Source organism: Dipodomys spectabilis, unplaced genomic scaffold (genome assembly GCF_019054845.1).
Source record: "Dipodomys spectabilis isolate Male_0828 unplaced genomic scaffold, ASM1905484v1 ptg000411l, whole genome shotgun sequence".
In the NCBI taxonomy this organism is placed as follows: domain Eukaryota; kingdom Metazoa; phylum Chordata; class Mammalia; order Rodentia; family Heteromyidae; genus Dipodomys; species Dipodomys spectabilis.
In genome coordinates this window covers 627,118-648,706 of record NW_024871088.1, presented here as the reverse complement: position 1 = coordinate 648,706, position 21,589 = coordinate 627,118, and the positions used below count along the sequence as shown (strand labels likewise).

General features: G+C 53.1%; 1 protein-coding gene across 2 annotated transcripts; it reads left to right on the top strand.

Annotated features, from left to right (window-relative positions):
• The first annotated feature begins 3,755 nt into the window (after window positions 1-3,755).
• On the top strand, window positions 3,756-20,941 carry L1cam (L1 cell adhesion molecule). Of its 2 annotated transcripts, XM_042667524.1 has the most exons (26): window positions 3,756-3,944; window positions 8,104-8,209; window positions 8,430-8,629; window positions 9,655-9,777; window positions 9,876-10,046; window positions 10,798-10,909; window positions 11,039-11,226; window positions 11,349-11,480; window positions 11,590-11,733; window positions 12,245-12,356; window positions 12,452-12,618; window positions 12,712-12,868; window positions 13,086-13,210; window positions 13,349-13,459; window positions 13,721-13,918; window positions 14,692-14,762; window positions 14,934-15,156; window positions 16,341-16,456; window positions 16,646-16,847; window positions 16,931-17,053; window positions 17,153-17,326; window positions 17,471-17,590; window positions 17,697-17,852; window positions 18,190-18,333; window positions 18,957-19,029; window positions 19,541-20,941. In XM_042667524.1, exons 1-26 carry the CDS (start codon window positions 3,869-3,871, stop codon window positions 19,770-19,772), a joined length of 3,756 nt encoding a protein of 1,251 aa, XP_042523458.1. In that variant the 5' UTR covers window positions 3,756-3,868; the 3' UTR covers window positions 19,773-20,941. The 2 variants fall into 2 exon arrangements, with proteins under 2 accessions (XP_042523458.1, XP_042523459.1); XM_042667525.1 differs by lacking the exon at window positions 18,190-18,333.
• Window positions 20,942-21,589: the final 648 nt, after the last annotated feature.

Sequence of the window (21,589 nt, the reverse complement as noted above, 5' to 3'; positions counted from 1 at the left end):
CTCAGAAGACCAATGCTCAGAGCTCCCAAGGCTGCTGTTTGATCCCTTGCTCTCTGATCTGAGTCTCCCACTGCTTCCTACAGGCCTTGAAGTCAAGGCCAAGGCTGCCTGAGGCCCAGCCCTCATAGCACTGGCTTTGTGGGTAAAGCATCCACTGTTCTCCTCCCTTCTGGTCTCCAGCTTAGCTTTTGCAAGTTAGGAATTGGCCATCCATGTTCCACTTCTTGCCCTTATGTAACATTCTTTTGGCCTCTAGGCCATCTGTGTTGACCCATAGTGGTGTTTCTCCACCAGCTTCACCAGCCAGTGGGAGAATCTGAGAGCTCCAAGCTGACTGCTACTCTCCCTTCCATTTTCTGTGTCTAGTCCCTGGCAGTTTGCCACATTTACCACTCTTCTCAAGTGCTTTCTTGCACTAAACTGATTTGTTGCTCCTGCTTGCCTCCTGACAGTCCTGAAGCCTTAGCACAGCCTTCCAGGCCTCCTTACCTACTCTTTTATTTTTTTTTTGGGGGGGGGGGTCCAGTCATGGGGCCTGAGCTCTGGGCCTGGGCGCTGTCCCTCAGCTCTTCAGCTCAAGGCTAGTGCTCTACCACTTGAGCCACAGCACCACTTCCGGCTTTTTTCTTTTTGCTTATGTGGTGCTGAGGAATCGAACCCAGGGCCTCATGCATGCAAGGCAAGCGCTCTACCACTGAGCCATTCCTTACCTACTCTTTTGGTGTTATTGATGAGGCTTGGTTTCCCCTTTGACAAGGTCCTGGCTGGATTTGACACCTCCAGCTCTTACCTCTCCTGTACTTGCCTCTTTTTATCTGCAATTTAAGTTGCCTCTCCTACTGGGAGGTTGTTCAATAATCCGATCATTGTCAGAGAAGGCCTCTTTCTTAGATCCCATCTTTGGGACCCATTTCATGCAAGTAGACACATAGGTGTGTCTAGCATTGCTTGGGTTTGTAGTGCATACATCTAGCAGTTGACCCCTAAAGATTAAAAAAAAAAAAAAAAAAAAGAAGAGCCAGAAGTTGAGACTACCAGAGACTACCAGAGAGGTATCAGAAATATTGTCCTGCAAAACTAACAGCACTTAAGAAACAAAGAACTCCCGCTCATCTGGTTGAACCACTACTAAATATCCCCATGCTGCTGATCACAAATATGGTATATAACATGTGAACACTGTTATATATTACAGACTGTGATAGACAATTTGCTCCAGGAAAGTTAGAATGAACTTGTGACTTTGAAATTATGTAATCACTTAATCACAATCAAAAAAAAAAAAAAAGAACCTCGGGGAAGGGAGGGAGGGAGGGGATGGTAGGGGGAAAACAATGGAGGGGGTAACAATGTTCAAGAGGAAGTGTACTCATTACCTCACTCATGTAACTGTAACCCTCTGTATAGTATCTTTACAATAAAAAAAAAAAAAAAAAAGAAATATTGTCCTGAGAAATGTTCCAGCACTTTCCTTGGTCCCTGCTCTGATTCTGGCCTGGAACATCTGGAAGTGAGGGGGTCACAAGTGCCTCTATTCTTTTTTTTTTTTTTTTTTTTTGGTCCGGTCGTGGGGCCTGAACTCTGGGCCTGGGCACTGTCCCTTAGCTCTTCGGCTCAAGGCTAGTGCTCTACCACTTGAGCCACAGTGCAGCAGCAGCAATGTACTTTCTTTATTCTCTCCTCCTCCTAATAATAATAATAATTATTATTTTCTTTTTGTGCCAGTACTTGGGCTTGAACTCAGGACCTTGCTTTCTTATGTGGCTTTTATTTCCTGCTCAAAGCTGGCTTTCTATCACTTTCTATCACTCCATTTCTGGTTAATTGGAGATAAGAGTCTCAGACCCTTCTGCAAAAGCTGACTTCCATCTTGGGTCCTTAGATCTCAGCTTTCTGAGTAGCTAGGATATAGGTTTAAATCACTGGCACTGAGCCCAGGCTGGCTTTCAACTGTGATACTCAGATCTCAGCCTTCTGAGTAACTAGGATTACAGACGTGAGCCACACAATCTGGCTTTCCCACCACTTCTTTTCCTTTTTGTCTTTTTTTTTTTCTTCTTTTTGTTACTAGTGCTGGGCCTTAGGGCCTTGTGCTCTCAATTGTCTTATTCATGGCTGGCCATCAACCACTTGAGCCATTCTTTCAGTCTGGCATTGTACTGGTTAATTGGAGATATAGCCTAACTGATTTCCTGCTTGGGTTGGCTTTGAACCACAGTTTTCAGATGTCGGCCTCCTGAGTAGCTAGGATTAGCAGTACCTGGCACTTTTTTTGTTGCCAGTCCTGGGGCTTGAACTCTGGGCCTAGGAACTGTCTTTGAGCTTCTTTTGCTCAAGGCTAGCACTCTACCATTTGAGCCACAGTGCCACTTCTGGATTTTGCTGTTAATATGATACTGAGGAATTGAACCCAGGGCTTCATGTAGGCTAGGCAAGAACTCTACCACTAAGCCATATGCCCAGCCCCTGGATCCCACTAATTCTTTTTTTTTGGGGGGGGGAGTCCGGTCATGGGGCCTGAACTCTGGGCTTGGGCACTGTCCCTCAGCTCTTCAGCTCAAGGCGAGCGCTCTACCACTTGAGCCACAGCACCACTTCCGGCTTTTTTCTTTTTGCTTATGTGGTACTGAGGAATCGAACCCAGTGCCTCATGCATGCAAGGCAAGCGCTCTACCACTGAGCCAGTTCCCAGCCTCATCCCACTAATTCTTAAGGGCAAGCTTACTTTCTCATTCTTTCTTCATTGCCTTTCATTTTGCAGCACCCAGGTATCAGTTGATTCTGAAAGCTGCAGCAATAACAGCATAAGAAGGTTCCTTTTTCATATGTGTGCACAAATATGGTGGGAAAGCCAGATTGTGTGGCTCATGTCTACAATCCTAGTCACTCAGGAAGCTGAGAGCTGAGTATCACAGTTGAAAGCCAGCCTGGGCTGAGTGCCAGTGATTCACACCTATATCCTAGCTACTCAGGAAGCTGAGATCTAAGGACCCAGAGTGGAAGTCAGCTTAAGCAGAAGAGGCTAAGACTCTTATCTCCAATTAACCAGTAATGGAGGTGTGGCTCAAGTGATAGAAAGCCAGCTTTGAGCAGAAAAAAAGCCACACAAGAGTGCAAACAGACATGCATATTCATCCTGCACTGATCCATACAGATACACAAATTGGCACACAACACACACATACACACAGCTAGTAGCCCTGGGTATTGATTACCCATGCAGACACCCCAACAAAATATACCACTCATGAGTGCACTTCCCCCAGAGAAGACACACATATGCTCATGCACACACAGCCACATAAATTCTGGTGTGGATCTGGCTTCCTCTGTATATGCAAATCCCCATCTACACACATGCCCATGCACACCTACTTATAGGCACATCAAGACACACATGGGAACGCATGCACAGAGCAGCTGGCAGCATGCACAGGGGGGTTGATTGGGGCAACAAGTTGGTGTTGGGGAGGCAGCTGGCAGGAAGGCATAGACAGAATGAGAAGGGAATGGAAGGCAACCTGGAAGCTAAGCCAAGGCTATCTCTTCCAGGTTTCTTCTACAAGGTGGGGTGGGGAGTGGGGAGGGACAGGATGGGGAAGCCGCCCCTCCCCCTGGCGGCTGGGGGAGGGGCTGAAGGCGGGGCTAGGATCCTGGCTGGCCCAGATGTTAGTCACTAATGTCCATCCGTCCATTCTCTCTTGTCCCTTCCCCACGCCTTCTCTTTCCTCTTCCCTTCCCCTGGTGCCCCCTCCACCACCGGCAGCTCTACCTTAAGTCAGCCATCAGCCCCCTTCCTTCCGGCGGGAGCGTGAGCTGAGCCTGGCGGGCTGTGCCGCGCCAAGCCGCCGCTGGCGCTGCTGGGAAGATGGACGTGGCGCTGTGGTACGTGTGGCCGCTGCTCCTCTGCAGCCCCTGCCTGCTGATCCAGATTCCCGACGAATGTGAGTAGTCGCAAGGAGCCTCGGCACCTTCACTCGCTGCTGTTCTAGGCCTTTGTAAAATCTTCTACCTCCTGACCTTCCTATTCTGGACTCTCACCCCTTCTTTTCTGAGTACGAGGTACCCAAGGGGGTTCGGTAAAGGGAGAAAGCACAGGGCGTGTCAGCACCATGGACAGGGACTCGTGCTATTCCAGCACCACGGACAGCAGTCCGTGCGGAAGGCTGGCCGCTGGCATGTGGGGTCTCCTGTGCCGTCTGAGACCCTTAACCTATCCTTTCCCACCTCACCCCAGCTTCTCTGCTTCTGCTCCCCCTAGACGCACCCAGGGATATGGTGGCCAGGAGAATGGGGGTAATCCCCAATTCTCAGCTACCATATTGAAAGTCTCAATTTCATTACAAGATTAGGCACTCCCAAACTGGCCTATTTGGGGCCCTAGAAAAAACCAGGTCCCAACCTAACAGCCTTCTGGATCTTTTATTTTATTATTTTTTTGTGTGTGTCAGTTGTGGGGCCTGCACTTTGGGCCTGGGCGCTGTCCCTCAGCTCTTCAGCTCAAGGCTAGTGCTTTACCACTTGAGCCACGGTGCCACTTCTGGCTTTTTTGGCTTATGTGGTGCTGAGGAATCGAACCCAAGGTCTCATGCATGCAAGGCAAGCACTCTACCACTGAGCCACCTTGCCAGCCCCTGGATCTTTTATTTTTGTGTGTAATTATTTGGTGGAGATGGAGGGAGGCTACTGGAGCATGTGTCTATGACTGTAACTTTCTTGAGGGGGAGGGGAGTCACAGGTACATGCAGAGTATGCTAATGAGTATGACTAATAAGGTTGTGACTCAAACATGAGTATTTGTGTGTGCTTTGTGAGCTAGGCAGATTGCATATTTGTATGTGTGTTGTGTGTGTCTTGACTAAGTGTGGATATTTGTGAATATAATTTTGATTTCCTGCATAGGTAAGTCTGTGAATCATTGTAACAGTTATTTATTGATCAGATCTTTAAAGCTCTGGAGTTATTTGACTTTAATATTTGATCATAGAGAGCTGTGTGTACCTGTGGATGAGCACATGTTTGTATGTGGGCTTATTTTTACTAGGGTAAGGGTTTTTCTTTAGTATGGCAAGACTGGTAAACACACTTGCCTGAGTAGCAAGTGTCCCTTACAGAGGAGCATTTTCATGGGACACTGGTGACTCACATCTATAATCCTAGCTTTTCACAGGCTGAGATCTGAGGATTGTGGCTTAAAGGAAGCCAAGACAGGAGCAAGAAAGCTCAGGGACTGTGCGCAGCCCCTGAGTTCAAGCCCTATGGCTGACAAAAAGAAAAAATAGAGTATTATATAGATTACCATGTATAAGAGATCTGTGTGTCTTCAGCTACAAGGTCTAATCCCCTCTATGCCTCATTTTGCCACCTTTTTCTCTGAGCCCGGACATAGTGAGACCATTTAGGCAGCAGGGGTGGAGAAAAGTAGGGATGGGATAGGAGGCAAGAGAGATAGGCTTGGGAGACAACTGGCATAAGGGAGCAGCAAGAGTTTGGAGATGATAGGCTGGTAGGATAGATGTTGGGATGCCCCCTTAGAAACACAGCACATGGACATCTGTGCAGTCACCCCCTGCAGAATCCCATAGATCCACAGGGACATGGCAATGGGACTGACTCAGATGAGTCAGAAACCTGTTCCAACTAGAGGCTTCGCCACCAGATACACACAAAGGCATAGTCTTCCATACTGACACAGGGTTGGGTATACCCTGGGGTGACCTACAACACTGTATGCTGAAACCCGAGCACACACAAACAGATCTACAGGTGTACTTGGGAAAGCCCCAAATGAACAGATACACTACAGATACTGGAAAATCTATGGCAATATGCACATTCTCCTATGTGCCCAGACCCCGATGTTTGTATATTCATAGCTATGTACTGGTCCTCCTGTCCTCTGCCTTCTCTCCCTTGTTTTTCAAGCACTGCCTTCTGGTATGAATGCCAGGGCCTTATTCAGGCTATCAGCCCACCCTACTAGCAAAAAGGCTGGACCATCTTACTTGGGTGTGTCTGCATGTGATGAGGACAGAGACTTTTTTTTTGTCCTTCATGGGACTTGAAGTCTGGACCTGGGCACTGTCTCTGAGCAATTCACCTCAAGGTGAGTGCTCTACCACCCACTTGAACCACAGGGCTACTTTAGGTTTTCTGGTGGTTAATTGGAGATGAGTCTCCCAGATGTTCCTGCCTGAGCTGGCTTTGAACCCAGATCCTCAGATCTCAGCCTCCTGAGTAGCTAGGATTATAGATGTGAGCCACCAGCGCCCAGCTTAGAGATACATTTTTTAATGGCAAAGAGTAGGAGAGAGAATTATTCTAGAGACCATAGCAGCCCCAAGGCTTCCCTATTGAAACCTCCCCTCTACCTTTTCTTTTCCAGCCCAACCAGGCCCTTTTGTCTCTTTACCTGCTTCCTCCACTATGGAGTTCTCCCCATCCTGTCATCCTTGTCACTGTCTTGCTCTTGGGCTGTCTGCGCAGGCCCCTCTCCAGCTCAGAGCCCACTGAGCTGTCCCTAGGGAGCCTTTTCCTTGGGGGGGGGCTTTACACTTTACACTGAGGTCTTTCTCAGAGACAAAGCTTTCAGAGCCAACCCTCTGTTCCTCTGTCTCCTCTCCCCTCCCTCAGTCCCCTCCCTGCTTCTGCTCCCTGGAGTCCTAGGGTTGGGGCAGTGGCTCTGACCTCTGCCCCAGGGCGCTTGGTGGCCACCCGAGAGGAAGGAAGGGGACCGAAGGAGGGCTGGCGCCATTCCTGCCCTGCAGGCTGTGGAGACTCAGATGCAGCAGGGCCTTTGGGAGGCTTTGGAAGGGGAGGGGCCGCCGGGCTCTGAAGGCTGGGCTTGGGTAATTGAAAACACTGAGCTGTGCTAATTGGATTAGGAGGGAAGTGGCTGGAGCTGGGGAGGGTGTGCTGGTTGTCAGCTGTCTGCTCTCAATCGTCCATTACATCCTGGGTGGGGCCAGGCCAGTTCAGCACATGGTTATCCCAGGCCTTGTCTGGGGGCTGCAACGTCATTCCTGGTTAAAGGCAAGATCCCCCCCCCCACCCTCCTACACTCCCCATCTTAGTCTGGAGAAGCCCCTCTCCTTGGGCAGTCCCCCACCTAGGGAGGAATTATCTGGACTCTGTCCTGCCTCCCTGGGCTTGAGCTGCCACTGCTGCCGCCTGGCATGTCTCATTGTCCCCCTTCCCATCCCGTCCCCATGAGTGTCTGCTTGAGCCTGCTGCTCCTGTTCCAAAGGCTGTGCCGGCCAGGGCTGCCTCTCAACATTTCTCTCCTTTTTTCCCTTGCTATCCGGACTGCTCAGATGAAGGACACCACGGTAAGTGGGAGGAGGGGTGGGAGTGTGGCTCAGAAGGTCAAGCCCAGAAGGAAGAGGGGCCTTTGGCTGAGTCAGCACACACATATCCCCTATAGGTAGCACCCCGTCTCCTGGTATGCAGTATGCAGGTCTGGCGGAAGTGTTTCCTGGGTCTTGGGTCCCTGTCTCCAGTGTCACAATATAGAGGCTCCTGGAAGCTTCTCCTCTCTTACCAGTTTGGGGCCTTGCTCTGTGCCCGTGCTGAGATTTCTGCTACTCATGGTTTCCATCTACTGCTGTCCTTCCAATGTGCCCTCTTCCTGCCAGGGGAGTTTCTGCAGCTTTGGCTTTTGTTGTTTCTTCTCTTGATTCCTCTCCACACGTTTATTTCTGTGTAACTCTCAGCTTCACTCTTAATGTCCCACAACTGCGTAATTTCTTTTCTTTTTCTTTTTTCTTTTTTCTTTTTGCCAGTCCTTGGGCTTCAACTCAGAGCCTGGGTGCTATTCCCGAGCCTCTCTGTGCTCAAGAGTAGTGCTCTACCACTTGAGCTGCAACACCACTTCCAGCTTTTGCTGTGTATGTGGTACTCAGGAATGGAACCCAGGGCTTCATGCATGCAAGACAAGCGCTCTACCACTGAGCCATCTTCCCAGCCCAGCTGGGTATTTTCTCCCCCCCCCCCCCCCATGGCCACAAGGCCACACACACAGTTTCCCTCTCAGTGGGACAAGGTCAAAGGCCTGATGGCAGGCAGACATAATTTTTACCACCAATCTTCTCATCCTGTCCCCAGTGATGGAGCCCCCCGTCATCACCGAACAGTCTCCACGACGTGTGGTTGTCTTCCCAACAGATGACATCAGCCTCAAGTGTGAAGCCAGAGGCAAACCGGAAGTGCAGTGAGTTACCCCCATACTCTGAGTCTCTGCTGTTCACTGCTGACCTCAGCTTCCAGTTGCTAGGCCTCTCTGAGCCAATTAACTCCTTAGTCCAGAAGCTCGCTTGTGGTCTTGAGTTCTCGCATGGGCTCCAGGCTGTGCGAACCCTTGCCTCCAGCCCATTTCAGTCCCTGTCCTAGGTGCCAGCATCTCCAGCCTCTGAATTCTCTTCTGCCCACAGGTTTCGTTGGACAAAGGATGGCATCCACTTCAAGCCCAAGGAAGAATTGGGGGTGACCGTGCACGAATCACCCCACTCTGGCTCCTTCACCATCACAGGCAACAACAGCTTTGCCCAGAGGTTCCAGGGCATCTATCGCTGCTTTGCCAGCAACAAGCTGGGCACTGCGATTTCTCATGAGATCCAGCTCATGGCAGAGGGTGCGAGGCATTATGGGGACTAGGGAGGGAGGGAGGGAGGAGCTGGGATATTTGAATGACATTGTCACACAGGTCTTGGCTGCTGGTACGGGGGTCTGGGCTGGCAGCTACTGAGCATGTGAAGGGTTTGTGTGTTCTGCCAGCATGTGGCCCACCCCAGTACCTCTTCCTCTTTTACCCTGAAGTCTTCTCGGTCTTTGCCACATCTCTTTCTCCACTGAACTTCTCACCTCATTTCGCCCTTCCTTCTCTCATTCTTTCTCGCTTCCTGTCTAGTAGAGCTGCCGGTGGGCTACAGACAGAGATGGTTGCCCTAGTGCCTGGTGTGCCCTTGCCTCTGGCTAGCCATGTCTCTATCTGACTCACTCTCGGGCTGGAGTGTAGGGGCCTCTGTTTCTGCCCTGTTTCCTTCTCCACTGTTTTAGGATCATCTCTGTCCATCTCAGCTGTTTATCTGGCACCACCCCTCAGTTTTCCCCCTTCGAGCTCTGTTGCCATCCTCATCTCTCTTTCTACTGCTACCACTCTGCCCTTCACTCCTTCCTGCTCTGGGGCTCTGTCTTTATCTGTGTCGCCCTTTCCCTGGGGCTTTTCCTCGGCATTCCATCCTCCCTGAGCTTTCACTTCTCTCCCCTCCCTCAGCCCGCCAGTTACCTTGGGAACCGTTGCCATGGTTTCTGTGTCAAGATGATGGAAGGGTCTGTGACTCCCTCATCCGTCCACAGCTCCCCTCCCCCACGACTGTACCTCAGCCTCCCCCCACTCATCCTTGTCCTTTCCTCAGGGTGGACAGGAGAGCTGGGAATGGTGGAAGGTTAACCCTTCATGGTCTCCTAGTCCTGCTCCACCCTTTCATCCCTGTGAGGTACCAGTGTTCACTGCGAGCCAAGAAAGATGCAGATTCCACCTCCCCACCTGGGCCTCTCACAGCCTTGGCCATCTCCAGGATAGCCCTCCCTCCTCTTGTCCCCTGTCTTGGACTGCCTTGACGGGGAAGAGAGTACCAGCCTCTCCATCCCTTCTAGGTGCCCCCAAGTGGCCAAAGGAGACAGTGAAGCCTGTGGAGGTGGAAGAAGGGGAGTCGGTGGTTCTGCCTTGCAACCCTCCACCCAGTGCCGAGCCGCTCCGGATCTACTGGATGAACAGCAGTGCGTGTGGGAGGAGCTGCTGCTGGGGGCTGCAGTGTCATTGGGGGGAAGATCTTTCTAGAACAATTCCTGACTTTACCTCCTTGCCCCCTTTGCAGAGATTTTGCACATCAAGCAGGATGAACGGGTGACAATGGGCCAGAATGGCAACCTCTACTTTGCCAATGTACTCACCTCAGACAACCACTCAGACTACATCTGCAATGCCCACTTCCTGGGCACCCGGACCATCATTCAGAAGGAGCCCATTGACCTCCGGGTGAAGGCCAGTGAGTGCCACAAGCTCTGCCAGTCCTCCATCCCTCCGTTCCTTCTCACTGTCAGGCCTTGCCCATCCCAGCAGAGAGAGACCAGATAACCCCAAGCTTCCTCAGAGACAATTTAGCTCTTGTCTCCACCCCACTCTGAGTCAGGTGGCGAAAAAAGAGATCAGGCACACTTTCTTGTGTGTGTGGGGTGGGGGGGCGCGCACGTGCATGCCTGTCCTGGGGTTTGAACTCAGGGTCTGGGCTCTGAACTTGAGCTTCTTTTGCTCAAAGCTAGCACTCTGCCACGTGAACCATAGCTCCACTTCTGGCCTTTTGGTAGTTTATTGGAGATTTCCTGCCCAGGGTGGCTTTGAACCATGGTCCTCAGATCTCAGCCTCTGGAATAACTAGGGTTACAGTTGTGAGCCACTGGCACCCAGGCAGGCACACTTCTTATTTTGAGACAGGGTGTCATTATGTAACCCAGGCTGGCCTTGAGTTTGTGATCTTCTTGCCTCAGCTTCCCAAATGAATGCTGGGATTACCAGAGTGCACCACCATACCCAGTAGGCATTCTTTTTTTCAGTGCTAGGGGTGGAATCAAAGGCCTCACACATTTTGGGCTAGAGTTCTACCACTGAGTAGCTAGGACTATAGGTGTGAGACACCACTCTCCAACTCCCCAGCCATTTTTTAAAGCGGAGTAGCAAACAGACTGAGGGCCTCACTAGGGCACCCAGCTTTGTGACTCACCTCCCCCTTTTCCTGGCAGCCAACAGCATGATTGACAGGAAGCCACGCCTGCTCTTCCCCACCAACTCCAGCAGCAACCCAGTGGCCTTGCAGGGGCAATCATTGGTCCTGGAGTGCATCGCTGAGGGCTTGTGAGTCTGGGTGTTTGGTGCAGGGGAGGCCTAGGGCTGGGTGACCCCAGCAGAGGCTTAGGCCTGTGGGCTCAATGGCCTTGTCCCTTCTCCTGTCTTTTCTCCTCCTTGAACCATGGTTTCGGGCAGCCCCACACCCACCATCAAGTGGCTACGTCCTGGTGGCCCCATGCCAGCAGACCGTGCCATCTACCAGAACCACAATAAGACTCTGCACTTGCTGAATGTGGGCGAGGAGGATGACAGCAGCGAGTATCAGTGCCTGGCTGAGAACTCGCTGGGCACTGCCCAGCATGTCTACCATATCAACGTGGAGGGTATGGGCTTCAGCCTGGTACAGCCTCCCTCGATTGCTTGGCCATGGTCACAGGGGAGGGCAGGGTCTACACATGGGGCAACCTCAGGCTGCCGGCAAAGGGTGCTTCCTTTGTCTTCTCAGCCTCCCCCTACTGGCTCCATATGCCTCAGAACCATTTGTATGGGCCAGGAGAGACTGCCCGCTTGGACTGCCAGGTCCAGGGCAGGCCCCAACCTGAGATCACCTGGAAAATCAACGGGATCCCTGTGGAGGGTGAGCAGGGCCTTGGGAGGGGCAGTGAGTATTGTGAACCCCAGGAATGTGGAGGGGAATGAGGAGCCGCCTCAGCATGGCTCAGTGCTCTGGCCTGTTGCACACGCAGAGCTGCCCAAGGACCAGAAGTACCGGATCCATCAGGGCACTCTGACCATCAGCAACCTGCAACCCAGCGACACAATGGTGACCCAGTGTGAGGCCCGTAACCAGCATGGGCTCCTGCTGGCCAATGCCTACATCCATGTTGTCCGTGAGTGCCAGCATGTCGTGCCTACCCACCTGCCCGCCCTCCCTTCATTGCTCATAATCCCCACTCTGTCTCCTGCAACTCCCCCCAAATGGTTCAGTTAGCATCTGGTATGTCCCCAGTACACCAGGCTGCCATGCTCCTTGATGAGACCCTTCACCTGTGTATCCCCCTTGCCCAACACAGCAGGGGGGGGCACATGTAAGAAGGGTAGGGTCTTACCATTATGATTGAGCAGAGGTGCACCCTGGGGAAGATGGGACTCCACGCCAGCCTGGTGGCTGGCTTCTGCAGTCTCAGGGAAGACAGGGCTGAGCTGGGAAGAGGCAGACTGCTAGTGGGGCCTTGAGTCATTGGTGACATTTAGATGACTGGAATACATCCACGGTACACTTAAGGCAGAGATGCAGGAAGCCAGCCATGATGCCTGGGGATGCTGGGTAGAGAGTCCTTGGCTCCTCTCCAACTTGTGGTCCCTATTCCTGCCCCGTCTTCTGGATTATTCTTCCCTCAGAGTTGCCAGCCAGAATCCTCACAGGAGACAACCAGACATACATGGCAGTTGAGGGCAGCATTGCCTACCTGCTGTGTAAGGCCTTCGGGGCCCCTGTGCCCAGTGTCCAGTGGTGAGTGCCTCATTCTGGTGGGGACCAGTAAGCTGTGGTCTGGTTCAGGGAGCCCAGGCCAGTTAGTCTGAGCCAGGCCCAACTGCTCATTCTAGGCTGGACGAGGGAGGGACCACAGTACTTCAGGACGAACGGTTCTTCCCCTATGCCAATGGGACCCTGGGCATCCGAGACCTCCAGGCCAATGACACTGGACGCTATTTCTGCCAGGCTGCCAATGACCAGAACAATGTGACTATTGTGGCTAACCTGCAGGTTAAAGGTCAGTGGATACGGCGTCCCTGCGAGGGAGGGCCAGGGTGTCTGGAGTACCTCACAGTGACTCTCCCTCCCCCTCCTCTTCATCACCCTCCAGAAGCAACCCACATCACACAGGGGCCCCGGAACGCAACTGAGAAGAAAGGCTCAAGGGTGACATTTACGTGTCAGGCCTCCTTTGATCCCTCCTTGCAGCCCCGCCTCGCCTGGCGTAGGGATGGGCGAGACCTCCAGGAACTTGGGGACAGTGACAAGTGAGGGCTCAGCCCCAAACTTGGAGCAGGGGGGTGGGGCATAGATGGGGAAGAGCTCGAGGCACACACATGCCTTGGCCATGCAGGAAGCCGTGCTGCTTCACAGGGAGGTCCTTGGCTGAAGGGGGAATGCAATCTGGGGGAGGAGAGGAGACCAGATGGTGGGGAAGGGGTGTGGTTCCTGAGAGGTAAAGGATAAACACAGCCCCTTCCCCAGGTACTTCATAGACGATGAGCGCCTAGTCATCCACAACCTAGAATACAAAGACCAGGGCAACTACAGCTGCGTCGCCAGCACTGAGTTGGACGAGGTGGAGAGCAGGGCTCAGCTCTTGGTGGTGGGTAAGTGCCAAGATGAAATGGGCATGTGGCCCTAGGAAGATCAGGCTCATATTGCCAATCCCTTTTAAGCTGGCGGAGGGGGGTGGTATGTGGGTCTTGAAGTGGAGGGCCAAAGAGTCCCCCCTCCACGCCCCTCAGGGAGTCCTGGGCCGGTGCCTCTGCTGGAGCTGTCCGATCATCACCTGCTAAAACAGAGCCAGGTGCACCTGTCATGGAGCCCTGCTGAAGACCATAACGCCCCCATTGAGAGTAAGACATCTGTGCTATCCCCTGCCCGCCATGACCCCCGCTGGCCCTAACTCTTCCTGGGGCCCACCTTCCTCCGAGGGCCATGGTGGCAGAACTACACACCTTACTGGGGCATGCACTTATGTTCTGGGCACTCATGGTTTCTTGTGGGATTCCCAAGTGGCTTGGGACTCAGGAAGAGCCAAACTTGTCCCCATCCCCCACTGCCCTGCATGCTAAGCCACAGGCCGATTACTCCATTACTGCTTCACTTCTTGGCAGAGTATGACATTGAATTTGAGGACAAGGAAAGGGCGCCTGAGAAATGGTACAGTCTGGGCAAGGTGCCAGGGAACCAGACCTCTGCCACCCTCAAGCTGTCGCCATATGTCCACTACACCTTTAGGGTCACTGCCATCAACAAATATGGCCCTGGGGAACCTAGCCCAGCCTCTGAGACTGTGGTTACACCTGAGGCAGGTGAGTGAGCGAAGCACCCTCTCCCAGGTCACCCCATTCTTGGGGCTAAGAGGGAATGTAGGGAGAGGTGCTGCTCCTATGCTTTCAGTGTCAAGGGCCCCTGGGGAGTGCTGTGCTGGACCCTTGGGGCTTCTGGCTTCTGGCCTTCGGAGCCAGAAGGCCTTTCCTTCCTTTCCTTCCATTGTTTTGTAAGTGTGTGTGTGTGTGTGTGTGTGTGTGTGTGTGTGCACGCGCGTGCACGTGTGTGTGTGCATACATACGTGCACACGCACCAGTCTAAGAGCTGGAATTCAGAGCCTGGGCTCTGTCCCAGAGTCTTTCTGCTCAAGGCAAGTGTTCTATCACTTGAGCCACAGCTCTACTTCTGGCTTTTTTTTTTTTTTTTCTGGTTAATGGAAGATAAGAGTCTCATGGACTTGGGCTAGGAAGGTGGCTCAGTGGTAGAGTGCTTGCCTTGCATGCATGAGGCCCTGGATTCGATTCCTCAGCACCACATAAGCAAAAAGAAAAAAGCCGGAAGTGGCGCTGTGGCTCAAGTGGTAGAGCGCTAGCCTTGAGCTGAAGAGCTGAGGGACAGCGCCCAGGCCCAGAGTTCAGGCCCTACGACAGGACCCCCCCCCCAAAAAAAAATAAAAAGAGTCTCATGAACTTTCTTCCCCGGTGTGGCTTTGAACTGAGAGCCTCAGATCTCAGCCTTCTGAGGAGCTAGAAATACAGATGTGAGCCGCTGCCCCCCCCCAGCCCCATTGTTCTCATAATGTGTTACTTTCCAGCCCCCGAGAAGAACCCAGTGGATGTGAAAGGGGAGGGGAATGAGACCAACAATATGGTCATCACTTGGAAGGTAAGGGGCCCTGGGCTGACGTCCTCGGGATGTATGGCCAGGACCCAGGCATTTGCTGTCCCTTGGCTGTGCTTAGGAGGAGGCTACTGCCTGGAAATATTTGCATTGGGGGCAAGGCATAGAAGGCCGTAACTCTTGGCCAACCTTTCCTTTTGTGCTGGTCCCCTCCAGCCCCTCCGGTGGATGGACTGGAACGCCCCCCAGGTTCAGTATCGTGTACAGTGGCGCCCGCAGGGCACTCGGGGGACCTGGCAGGAACGGACCGTGAGCGACCCTCTGCTAGTGGTTTCTAACACATCCACCTTCGTGCCTTATGAGATCAAAGTCCAGGCGGTCAATAGCCAGGGCAAAGGCCCTGAGCCTCAGGTCATCATTGGCTACTCCGGAGAGGACTGTAAGTATCAGAAAGGGCCCACATCCAGAGTGGAACCTATTTTGGGTCAGTGTGTATGCGTGCACAGCAGCTTCCCATCTGCCATTGCCAGTCTCAAGGCGCCATTCCTACAAATAAGAACATTGTTCTACATGATGAGTAACATTATGAAATTCTGCACCTGGATACAATATATTTCTGCAACTGACAGCCAGTACTGCTATTGTATCAAGCAACACTCTCTTCCCTCCTCCCATACAGGGATCTAGTGCAGGCTGATCATCTCACATCTGAAAGTCTGACTCAGAAATGCTCCAAAATTGGAAACTTTGTGTCAGTGTGACATCCTAAGTGGAAAATTCCATACCTGGCCTCATGTAATAGATACAACAAGGCTCACTAAAAATATTGTAGTAAAAAATTCCTTTTAGGCTCTGCCTGGCTTATATGAAATACATATATAGGTACCAAGGATGTGGCTCAGTAGTTAATTGCTCACTTAGCAAGCATAAGGCCCTAGGTCATACACACACTCACACACACACACACACACACACACACACACACACACACACACACACACACACACACACAGTATTTTTGTCTAGATTTATTTATTGCCAGTCCTAGGGCTTGAACTCAAGGCCTGGGTCCTGTCCCTGAGCCTCTTTGTATTCAAAGCTAGCACTCTACAACTTGAGCCACAGCACCACTTCCTGCTTTTTCTGAGTAGTTTATTGGAGAAAAGAGTATCATGGACTTTCCTGCCTGGGTTGACTTTGAACCACGATCCTCAAATCTCAGCCTTCTGAATAGCTAGGATTACAGGTGTGAGCCACTGGTCCCCAGCTTTTTGTTTCGATTTGAAGCCTATCCCCAAGGTATCTCTTCTATATACAAATATTCCAAAATCTAAAAGAATCCAAAATAAACCTCAAACACTTCCAGTGCCAGCAGCTCAGGAATTGGACATTTAAGCTGTACAAGCTGCCCTTCTTGGGATAGCTTCCTGAATCTGGAATGGTGCCAGATGTTAACTTTGATTACCTGGTCAGTTTCTCTATTATTTCTCCCTGGGGAAACCATGACAACATGCACCCCTCATAGCATCTAGACCCATCTGTCCCATGGAGAAGGGCTCTGGGGCTGACCTTAGGGCCCAGCCGAGAACCTGTGGCCCTCTCCAAGTCTCTGGCTATTTCTAGACCCCCAGGTGAGCCCTGAGATAGAAGTCATCGAGGCCCTCAACTCAAGCACTGTGCTGGTCAAGTGGTGGCCTGTGGACTTGGCACAGGTCAAGGGTCACCTCCGTGGATACAATGTAAGAGTTCAGGTGGCGGGATCAGGGAAGCCCCTAGGGAAAGGAACGGGATTGAGGGTGGGGACTCTTCCTGGAAGTCCTTGGGTTGGGAGGAAAGGGTCCCTGATAAATTAGGGTGGTGGGGAACACACCCTGGGGTCTCCCCTGCACACCTTCTACCCTGTTGAGATGCTCCGTCCACCCGTATAGGTGACATACTGGTGGACAGGCAGTCAGAGGAAGCATAGCAAGCGGCATGTCCACAAAGGCCACGTGGTGGTACCTGCCAACACCACTAGGGCTATCCTCAGTGGCCTGCGGCCCTACAGCTCCTACCACCTGGAGGTGCAAGCCTTTAATGGGCGGGGACTGGGGCCTGCCAAGGAGTTGACCTTCATCACCCCAGAGGGAGGTGAGTGTGACATCCATACGGCCATCCCCTGCTGCTCCCCTTCCAGCCTGCGTGCTGACCTGCTGCCCTTCTCTTCCCTGCAGTGCCTGGCCACCCCGAGTCACTGCACCTGGAGTGCCAGTCAGACACCAGCCTGCTGCTACACTGGCAGCCCCCACTCAGCCACAATGGTGTTCTCACCGGCTACGTGCTGTCCTACCACCCCTGTGCGTGGAGCGTGCCTGGTGGGGGGAGGGGGGGTGGCCCTCCAGCATGAGGGAGAGCCAGAGCTGGCAGCCAAAGCCAGCCCTCACTTGTTTCCACAGTGGATGTGGGAGGCAAGGAGCAATTGTCCTTCGATCTCCCGGACCCAGAGCTTCGGACACACAACCTGACCAACCTCAGCCCCTCGTTGCGCTACCGCTTCCAGCTTCAGGCCACCACAAGCCAGGGCCCTGGCGAGGCCATTGTTCGAGAAGGAGGCACCATGGCCTTGTCTGGTGAGCTAGTGGGAGGGCCTGCTGGTGGCTGCCCATGGCTGTAGGGGCTCTGGGGCCTGGGCTAACAGCTGAGCTCAGAACAGCAGGCTTTACACTATCCAGTGGGTCCCACCAGCTGCCCCCCCCCACTTGTGCCTCCCCCAGGGAGTCCAGATTTTGGCAACATCTCAGCTATGGCAGGTGAGAACTACAGCATCATCTCCTGGGTTCCTAGGGAGGGCCAGTGCAATTTCCAATTCCACATCCGGTTCAAACCTCCAGCAGGTGAGTGTAGATTGGTTCCTGGGGCAGAGATCTGGGGCTCTGGGTCCAGAGGGGCCATCTGACGCCCTTGGTCACCCTTGCCTGCCACCCTCTCTCATTGCTTCAGAGGCGAAGGGGAGTGCTTATCTCCAGTCACAGTCAGTCAGCTACAACCAGAGCTCCTACACACAGAAGGACCTGCAGCCCGACACCGAGTATGAGATCCATCTGATTAAGGAGAGCAAGATCCTGCACCAGATGGCTGTGAAGACCAATGGCACTGGTGAGGCTCAGGGGCCACTTTTGCCTGCCATTGCCAGAGGGTTGTGCTTGTTCCTATCCAGTTTGCTTCCGTAGGCCCCACCCACCAGGCCCTACCCCTTGCTTCTCTCTCCTCCTAGATTCTGGTTGCTCTTTGAACTCCTGCACCTTTTCATACTTTTGCCAGAGGGCCCTCCTCCCTTCTTGTGTCCCAGAGGCCTTTGCGGCTCCAAGTGAGGCCTGCGCACAAAGCCCTGACTGGGAGGCCTAGGGCTCAGGGTGGGGTGGTGGCACCTGCCTTGCTGTCACTGTTCACCACAGGGGCTGGGCTCTGTCTTCTTCCTGCTCTCCCTCTTTAGGCCGAGTGAGAATCACTCATCCCACTGGCTTTGGCTTCACCACCGAGGGCTGGTTCATTGGCTTTGTCAGTGCCACCATTCTCTTGCTCCTCATTTTGCTCATCCTCTGCTTTATCAAGCGCAGCAAGGGTGGCAAATATTCAGGTAACCCCTCCAGCCACATGCGGATTGCCCCCCCACCAGCTCAGCGTGTAGGTGGTACAGCTAAGGGGAGAGAGGAGCCACAGGCCACCTTGCCACATTGTCCCTCCCACAAACCTCCCCAAGTCCCCAAGCTGTGGCAAGGAAGTGTGGGTTCAGTGGGGCGGGCCGCAGGCCCGGGCTGTTTTCCTTCTGGGCTAAGGTTGAGAAGTTGGTAGCTGAGCCTAGGTGGGGTGAGTGGATCACCCACCATAGGCTTCTCGCCTTTGTCTGTGTGTGCGCTTGAACTGTGTGTGCGCTTGAACTGTGTGTGTGCTTGAACTGTATGTGTGTGCCAGTCCCAGGGCTTGAACTCAGGGGCACTGTCCCTTAGCTTTTCACTCAAGGCTGGCACTCTACCACAGTGCCACATCCAGCTTTTGGCTGGATATTTGGAGATAAAAATCTTGGGGAATTCTTCTGCCTGGGGTGGCTTTGAACTGTGGTCATCAGGTCATAGGTGTGAGCCACTGGCACCCAGTGCCACTGAGACTGAGTACTGGGGGCACTCAGGGCATGGAGGGATTCACAGAGTTGAGTCAGCGTAGGGGCAGGATTGAAAGTTGGCATCCTGTGTGCATCTGCAGTGAAGGACAAGGAGGACACCCAGGTGGACTCTGAAGCCCGGCCGATGAAAGATGAAACCTTTGGCGAATACAGGTGAGCCTGGGCAGGAGCCAGTGCTGGCCCCGGTTTTGCCTAAAGTTCATAGCTGACATTTTCTTTCTCTCTTCTCTGTGCTTCGGGGTGACACCAGGTCCCTGGAGAGGTAAGGTGGGGCAGTAGGAGTGGACTGTCAAAACCCATTGACAGGGAGTTCCCTATGGATAGTGCATGCCTGGGAATGCCAGGGTCCCCCCTGGCGGCTTCTCCTGGCGCTGTCCCCTGGGCAGTAGCTCTCCTTGTAGAGAAAACCCTACATGCTCTGCTGCTTCTCCCCCTGCTGCTGGTCGCCTTCCCAGCTGCTCCTCTCCCACTGGAGGCCCCAGCAGTGGGCATATGCACAGATGTGTACAGCCTGTCCTCCCAGGGGGGATGGGGGGGGGTCAAAGATGAGCCATTAGAGTTGCTTGCTAGGTCAGGGCAAATGGAAATGGATAGAAACCCACCATGTCCCTAGTTGGGCCCCCACTGGAGGCTGGACTCCGACCCTCCCCTCTCACCCCTACAGTGACAATGAGGAGAAGGCCTTCGGCAGCAGTCAGCCATCTCTCAATGGAGACATCAAGCCGTTGGGCAGTGATGACAGCCTGGCCGATTATGGGGGCAGTGTGGATGTGCAGTTCAATGAGGATGGCTCCTTCATCGGCCAGTACAGTGGCAAGAAAGAGAAGGAGGCAGCAGGCGGCAATGACAGCTCAGGGGCCACCTCCCCCATCAACCCTGCTGCAGCCCTAGAATAGTAAGGGCCAGTCGGATGAGGCGGGATGTGCTTGGCCCACGGCCAGAGTGCAGGAGGGCCAGTGGCCAAGACACCCGGGCCCGATGCCTGTGTGGAGGCCCCTCCCTCATGTCCTCCCAGGCCCGCAGGAGGCTGAGTTGGGGCCGAAAGAGAGGAACTCGCAGCCTCACATCCCCTTCTTACCACCCACTCCCCACTTTATTGCCAAAACCCAGCTGTACCCCTTCTGGGCACGAGCTGCTTTGCCTCAGTCTAGGGCAGATCACCCACACGCCAGGGACCTTCAGGTTCTGCTTTGCCAACCTGTTTGGACAGAAAGGCCATGGTTTGGGATGAGAGACAAAAGGGGTGGCATGGGAAGTGTCTTTAAGATGCCATCCTTCTTGCTCCCTGACTGGGGGGGGGAGAATTCTGGGGGTCTCCTCAGAACCAGGGTTGGCATCTCTCCCTTGCCCAGCCACTCCCTTGGCCTAGCTTGACTGTGGACAGAACTCGGTGTCTCTGCCATCTGTTCTTGTTTTCTTTGCTATTTCTGTTCCAGTTAGGATGGGAACTGGACAGGCTGGCCACAGATATGGGGGGGGGCATCTGGAGGGCTCGGAACCTCTGCTCCCCAAGAGCACACCAGGTCCACATGCCTCCTGCCACCCACTCCACCTTTCAGGAGCTCCATACACACGCTGCCTTTGGTACCCACCACACAACATCCAAGAGGCCTCTGTCACTGCTGGGGAAGGGCACCTCTCCTTCTCCCAGCCCTCACTGCAACCCCAGCCCCCTTAGCAGCCTCCCCATCCCCAGTTCTCTTCCTCAGCCTCCTGTCCCCCACCTTGGTAATGTAAATACACCGTGACTTTGAAAGTTTGTATCCTTGCCCCTTCCCCATACGCCACTAGTGTGTAGGCCGATGTCTGAGTCTCTAGGTACTTTCTAGGTTTTATAGCAATTAGCTTTGATGATCCCATCCCAGGAAAAAGAAAAACAGACAAAAAAAAAAAAAGAAAAAGAAAGGAAAGATTGGTTCTCCCGGCACTGCTGTGTCCCCTGCCCAGCAGCCACGGCCTCCCTGTATGCCTTTGCTTGGTCTGTTGATGAGCCCTCTACAAAAAAACAAAAGTATATATATATATATGTACATAAATATCAGAATTATAACAGGCAAATAAAAACCTGGAAACAAAGCGGGCCTTTCCTTATTTTCCTCAGCATGTATGGCACTGTCCTGGTCCCCCACTGGGGAACGCTCTAGGAATCAGCCTCAGGAGTATGTGTGACAGCACCACAGCCTGAACTTTTCCTGACTGTCGTTGTGGCCAGGCCATCCCACTGTGCTGTGGTATCGCCTGTGCCCCGGCCCCCACTGCCCTCTCAAGACCAAGATTTGGCTTTCATCATGGCTGCGCCTTGCCATTCCCAAAGGGGATTGCCACAAGAACTGAGTGTAGCCAAGACCCCAGAAATCATGGTGCCCTTGGCCCCTGGCCAGTTACCCAGTGCCAGGAGCCTTTCCCCTATCCAGTGAGACACAGTCTCCCAAGCCACATGCAAGCATCTATCTGGTTCCGGGAATCAGGTATGCTATATCTTGATCCTTGGGGTACCCAGTTCCCTAAACCATACAAAGCATACACATACATAGCTTTTCCTGGGAAGTCACAGAGTCTGATTCCTCTCTGTCTTTGTCTCTCTCTGTCTCTGTCTCTCTCTTGTTGGTCATGGGGCCTGAACTCTGGGCCTGGGCACTGTCCCTCAGCTCTTTAGCTCAAGGCTAGTGCTCTACCACTTGAGCCACAGCACCACTTCCAGCTTTTTCTGCTT